This window comes from Grammomys surdaster, unplaced genomic scaffold, assembly GCF_004785775.1.
Source record: "Grammomys surdaster isolate TR1022 unplaced genomic scaffold, NIH_TR_1.0 65, whole genome shotgun sequence".
Lineage (NCBI taxonomy): Eukaryota > Metazoa > Chordata > Mammalia > Rodentia > Muridae > Grammomys > Grammomys surdaster.
In genome coordinates this window covers 4,726,523-4,732,409 of record NW_021604567.1, presented here as the reverse complement: position 1 = coordinate 4,732,409, position 5,887 = coordinate 4,726,523, and the positions used below count along the sequence as shown (strand labels likewise).

Sequence of the window (5,887 nt, the reverse complement as noted above, 5' to 3'; positions counted from 1 at the left end):
TGGTTTTGTGAGGGTTTTTTTTTTTTTTTTGGTTGTTTGGTTTGGTTTTTGTTTGTTTGTTTGGGTTTTTTTTTTTGAGTCCACAACTGATAGAGTTGGGCTTTTAAAAGAATGAATTTTGGAAGGAATTGGCTATTTAAAGGGACTGAAATTGTAATTTTTTAATTTGTAAAGACGATGGGACTTTTTAAGGTATTTAGAGAAAAGAAAGGAAGAGTTATGATGTGTCTGTGCATCAAGGTCACAAAGAGTCAGTTTCACTGGCTGGTCTAGTGTCACCCTGACACAAACTAGAGCTATTAGAGAGGAAAGAGCTTCAGTTGAGGAAATGGCTTCATGAGATCCAGCTGTAAGGTATTTTTTTCAATTAGTGATCAATGGAAGAGGGCCCAGTACATTGTGAGTAGTGCCATTCCTAGGTTCTATAAGAAAGTAGGTTGTGCTGCAGCACTCAAGGAGAACAAGCCCTGTACTTCATTCACCTGGGCAGCACATTAGAGCTGGCCCTGCTGGCATGGAAATGGGTAAGACGGCCCCAGGGAATTAGAGAAGAAGAGATGGGTCTGCCCCTTGCCAGCTGCAGCATTGGGTGAGCTACCTGGGACAGTACTGAAGGGATCACCCTGGTGGTGTACGTGCAAGAGACCCAACAGGCTCACCAGCTCAACCAACCCAGATCCAAGGCTTTGAGTTGGCCCACCACAACATCTACCCAAATAGTAAACCAGAGCATGTGAAGGGCTGGTCCCACAGATCCAAAGCTGAAGGATCTCCATGACACAGGGCAACAATGGGATATCTGAAAGCAGTCCCATTAAGGATTCAGTAAGATAGAGTAGCAGAAGCTAGAGGCCTCAAATCAGACCAATGACTCAGCAATGAACATTTGCAAGTGAAGAAGTGTGGACAGGATATACTGTGGGACACACTGTCACACACTACAACTTCATTTTTTTTTTCTTTTGGAGGAAAAGTTGCAAGGACAGAGGCTGGTAGGACGGGACAGAAGAGAGTGGAATTGGGGTGTATGATGTGAAATTAACAATTTTTTTTTAAAGTTTGTGTGTGAAAGAGAGAAAGAGCACACACACATAAGAGAACACGCACTCGAGTAACCCATAGGAAACAAACCAGTAAGCAGAACTCCTCCATGGCTTCTGTATCAGTTCCTGCCTCCAGGATACTGTACTGTTTCTTATCCTGACTTCCTTTGGTGATAGACAGCAGTGTGGGAGTGTAAGTTGAATAAATCCTTTCCTCCCAAATTTGCTTTTTTTTTTTTCACAGGGTTTTGTTCATACAATAGAAACCCTAAGACAAAGGGCCAATTTTAACAAATTGCTTAAGTACATTTTGCTTTATCTTGACAATGGACTCAGGAAAGAACACAATAGACTCAATTTGCCTAGCATAGCATAACATCTTATAATTGGATCTGTGTAGTATTTATGCAGAATTTCTTATAACTGTTTTTCATTTGTAGCTTTAAAAACTCAGAATCGAATATAACCACAAGGTTTTATTTCCTTTTATGTGAAAGTATATATCAAGTGCTTAATGTTTTCCAATAAGGAAAAGCATGGGTATGCTACATTTGCATTTATAAGCTTAATTTTAGAACATCTCACCCACTTTACCATTCTCTGATCATTTTTTGCTATGCTTTTGTTTACTATGCATTGTGGTCTAAGTAGAAGTGTTGTTTATAGATTTGTGTATTGAAGGCTTGGTTCCCAGCTAAAAATGCATATTCCTTTAACCTTAGCCCTCAGAATTCAGAAGTTCTTATAAAAACAGTGATGTGAACTATCTTCTTACATTGAAATTTAGTTTCAAAATTGTGGTTTTTAGGAATTATCTTAGTTAAGGTTTCATTGCTGTGATCAAGGCAATTCTTATAAAGGCCATTTAATTGAGGCTAGCTTAGCTTCAGAGGTTCAGTCCATTATATCATCAAGGCAGGAGCATGACAGCATCTAGATAGACATGGCACTGGAAGAGACAAAAGTTCTGTATCTTGATCAAAAGGCAGCCAGAAGACTCTCTTCTGCAGGCAAAGGGAGAATCATCTCTTCTGCCCTAGGTGGAACTTAAGCATAGGACCTTAAAGCCCACCCTGACAGAAACCAACTTCCTCCAACAAGACCACATTGCCTAATAGTACCATTTCCTACGTCCAAACATATTCAAACCTCCACAGGAATGGCCATTCTGATTCTAACTTAGCTAATAGTTACTCTTCTACAAGAATACTATTTGCAGGCTCTGATATCATTAGATTTTTTGATCATCTTGTCTTCAATATTTACTATATTTGTCTACTTCTTTCAACATTTATTCTTTGAAATTAAATTTTCATTCAATCTCTTTAATTTTAAAATAACTTTATTCAGATAATATAAGCATATCACTGTGAAACTTAAATTTGTCTTTACTGAATACTGTATAAAATACAATAAAACTTTAAGTCACTTTTAACAAGGCATTAACCGTTTCCTTCCAGTTAAACAAAGCAAAGGAAAAATAAGAACAGAAACAAAAATGTAAGAAAATTGAAAAATAAATGCAATGCACATCTGCATTTACAGTTTATACAAAGTTTCTCTTTAAGCTTCTACTCAAAACAATCAGACTTATTTAAATTCCACAAAGTCTTCTTGAACCTATTCAGTAAAAACTGGACAAGGTGAAACACATTTATCCTTTCAAAGCTACCAAATATAGATTTTTAACTTGTCATAAACGGACTACCTAAAGTATTTCTGAATATTCTAGGTTTTTTTTCTTGAACTAGCATTGATGAAAGGGGACTACACAAGAAAAGGGGGCTCTAAAGGGAAGGAGGATGGGGTTGCAAAAAAGGGTGATGGTGGAAAACATGTTTCTCCTTTAGAATTCAGGCTTAGTAATGTTTTGTATCTGACATGTGATACAAAAGAGACTGGTTGGGAGAAACAGAGGAGCAAATATGAGCAAAGTACAATGATACACAAGTATGAAACTCTCATAATGAAATCCATTATTTTGTATATTAACTTGAATTTAAAGATAAAATATTCATAAATCTGATTCTTAAATTTGGTTCTGGGCCAAGAAAATTAGGCACTTTTTATAAGAATCTGCTAACATGTTTTTTTTTTTTAACATTTTTTTTATGCTGTTTTTGGCCAGTTTTCCTTTAAATACTTCACAACGAAAATGTCACTATTTCCCTATTGCCATTTCAGGGCTAATGCATTTCAGTGTTAAAATTTGGCTGAAAGTTTTAGTTTTTCAAAGTTTCATATTTTCAGCTTCAATTTTTCATTGGTTCCCTAATGTTGAAATTGTTGTCCAAATGCTGAATGCAGTTCTCTTTAATGACCAAGGAATTTTAGATCTAACAACAACAAACACTGAAAGATCTCCACATCTTCAAAAGCAAACTTGAACTAAGCATACTCTTCCTTAGCTTATGACGATAGAAAACCTGAAACAATACACACTGTGTATTCCAAAGCAATAGACAAACATAGATAGCACAGTGTATCTTGACAACTTTTAACTTATGCTAAAAATCTAAGTATGGCATTACTATAAAACTACTGACATAGATTCCTATAAAGTATGTTCCCAAATCAACTAATAACAACCTCAAAAATATTTTAAGTAGTCAAATACCAGGCTCATGAAAACAGTCTGTTCTGAATGCCTAATTTTGAAGCTAAGCAAAGCAGTTTTCCTCAATCCCATAAGTAAATTCTCAGCTAATAACAACAAAGGACCAATATTTTCTAAAACTGAAGCTTGACAGTCATTAATTCAAAACAAATTGGAAAGCAGGGAATAAAACATGCTAGGCAAACAAGCATTCTGCTACTGAGCTACATATCCAACTACTCTTATTTCTCACTTAAAGCTGCAGGCACTGATAAAATTTGGAATTTTCTAGTTTCTCCCCAAAACTGGGGTTGCACTGAGACTTACAAAGTACTACAGGTTTCTTAAGGTTTTTGTTCCTTGTTTTAAGTACTTCATCCAATGGCACCACATTGTTACTTTCGTGATGCCAGGAATCTAGACACACCATACAGATGGGCTTTTTTTTTTCTACCTCACTGAAGAGCTCTGGGGTTTCCTCATATGTAGAGCACATGCTTTGCTAATTTCATGGAGTATGGCAAATCTGGCGAATTATATGGACCATATTGGCCAGCTGCAAATTGGGTCGAAAACTGCGACTTGGAAAAGTCCTTCGGCATTGTGGGCAGCTGAAAACTTGTGGTGTGGGACGAGGTGGAGAACGTATTCGAACATCTGGATAGAGCTGCCGACGCACAGATGGATGTGGAGGGCCATGGCGAAAGACTGGGCGGCGGCGGTAGTGGCCAAAGTGATGGTATTGGTGGCCATCGTGGGGGTGTTCATCTCTTTCTTCTTCTTCTGGAAAAACCCTAATTCTCAGGTCATGTACCAATCCTTGTAAACCGTTCCAATCTTCTTCCTCATCATCCCACACAGAGTCTGCATTGCCCCAGCGCCTTCTACGGCTATGGCCAACCCAGCGTCCAGCATGTGCTCGGTGCTGAAACACCTCCTGTTCTGTGTACCTATGAAACAAAACCTCTCTAATGACGTGGTCCCCTACAGCAGGATGTGCCAGGTCCCGTTCATCTTCCTTGCCCCACAGCTGGGTCACACACCCTCGGCAGAAGTTGTGCCCACAGCCAATGGACACAGGGTCCTTAAAGTAATCCAGACAGATGGCACATACTGCTTCTTCCCGAAGTGATTGCATAGGGCTGGGAGGCCTAGGAGGGGCGGCCATCTTAGAGCACACGGGTCCTCAGAAACAGAGAGGCCCTCGCTGCCCTGCCAAGAAGCACAAAGCACAAAACCACAAGTGGAAGGTCTAGCCTATACCACCCAAGAACGCAAAGGTGATAGGACTCCCTTCCCTACCAACGGGTCCAAAGGCCCAAAGTCTCCCTGCCCAGCCACGGGACACAAAGGCGGTAGGCCTCGCTGCCAAGCAGAGGGGCGCTAAGGATTCAAGACCTTGCTGCCCAAACAAGTCTCAAACACGGTAAGCCTCACTGCCCAGGAGAGGGTCGAGAAGAACTAAGGCCTCCTCGCTGCCCAGACGACAGGCGCTGAGGACGTAGGCTTCCTCGCTGCCCAGACACAGGCGCTGAGGACGTAGGCCTCCTCGCTGCCCAGACCACAGGCGCTGAGGACGTAGGCTTCCTCGCTGCCCAGACGACAGGCGCTGAGGACGTAGGCCTCCTCGCTGCCCAGACGACAGGCGCTGAGGACGTAGGCCTCAGGCCTCGCTCCGCAGTGACACGCGCGACTCCAGCAGGTTTTGCTGGCCAGCTACAACCTGCTGCCACCGCCCCCGGCCCGGCTTTCCTGGGTCCACTCACGGCAGCCCTCGCTCCGGAAGCCACTGGCGCAGACCCACGCAGCTGACTGGAGCCTCGAAGAACCCCGGCATCCGGAAGCTAGCAGCCTCGGCCGGCGTCTGCCTCACACGTGCTGGCGGCTCCTCAATAAGAAGCACCTGGAAGTGACGTCAACACACTGGGGGGGGAGACAAACAAACAAAAAATTCGACGCTCTGGGCCATTGGAGGACCTTCGTCTTAATGGTATTCAAGTCAGGGGCCATACTGGATGGAAAAAAGACTAGTGAAAATTGCAAGAGTGGAGGAGAGAGCGTGCCTGTAATCCTGACAGGTCAGAGGTGAAAGGTCAGGAGTTCAAAGCACTCTCAGCCGCATAGCAGCTTTGAAACTCATCTTGTCCACAAGACACATCTCTAAATAAATAGACACATAGCCAAAAGAACAGAAACATAAAGTAAAAACAGACTGCTGGGCCCAGAGTCCTAAAAATAAGGACGCATG

General features: G+C 42.0%; 1 protein-coding gene across 1 annotated transcript; it reads right to left on the bottom strand.

Annotated features, from left to right (window-relative positions):
- Positions 1–4,147: 4,147 nt before the first annotated feature.
- Positions 4,148–4,807, bottom strand: LOC114624249 (tripartite motif-containing protein 52-like). Its single transcript, XM_028771127.1, has one exon. It carries the CDS (start codon positions 4,805–4,807, stop codon positions 4,148–4,150), a length of 660 nt encoding a protein of 219 aa, XP_028626960.1.
- Positions 4,808–5,887: the final 1,080 nt, after the last annotated feature.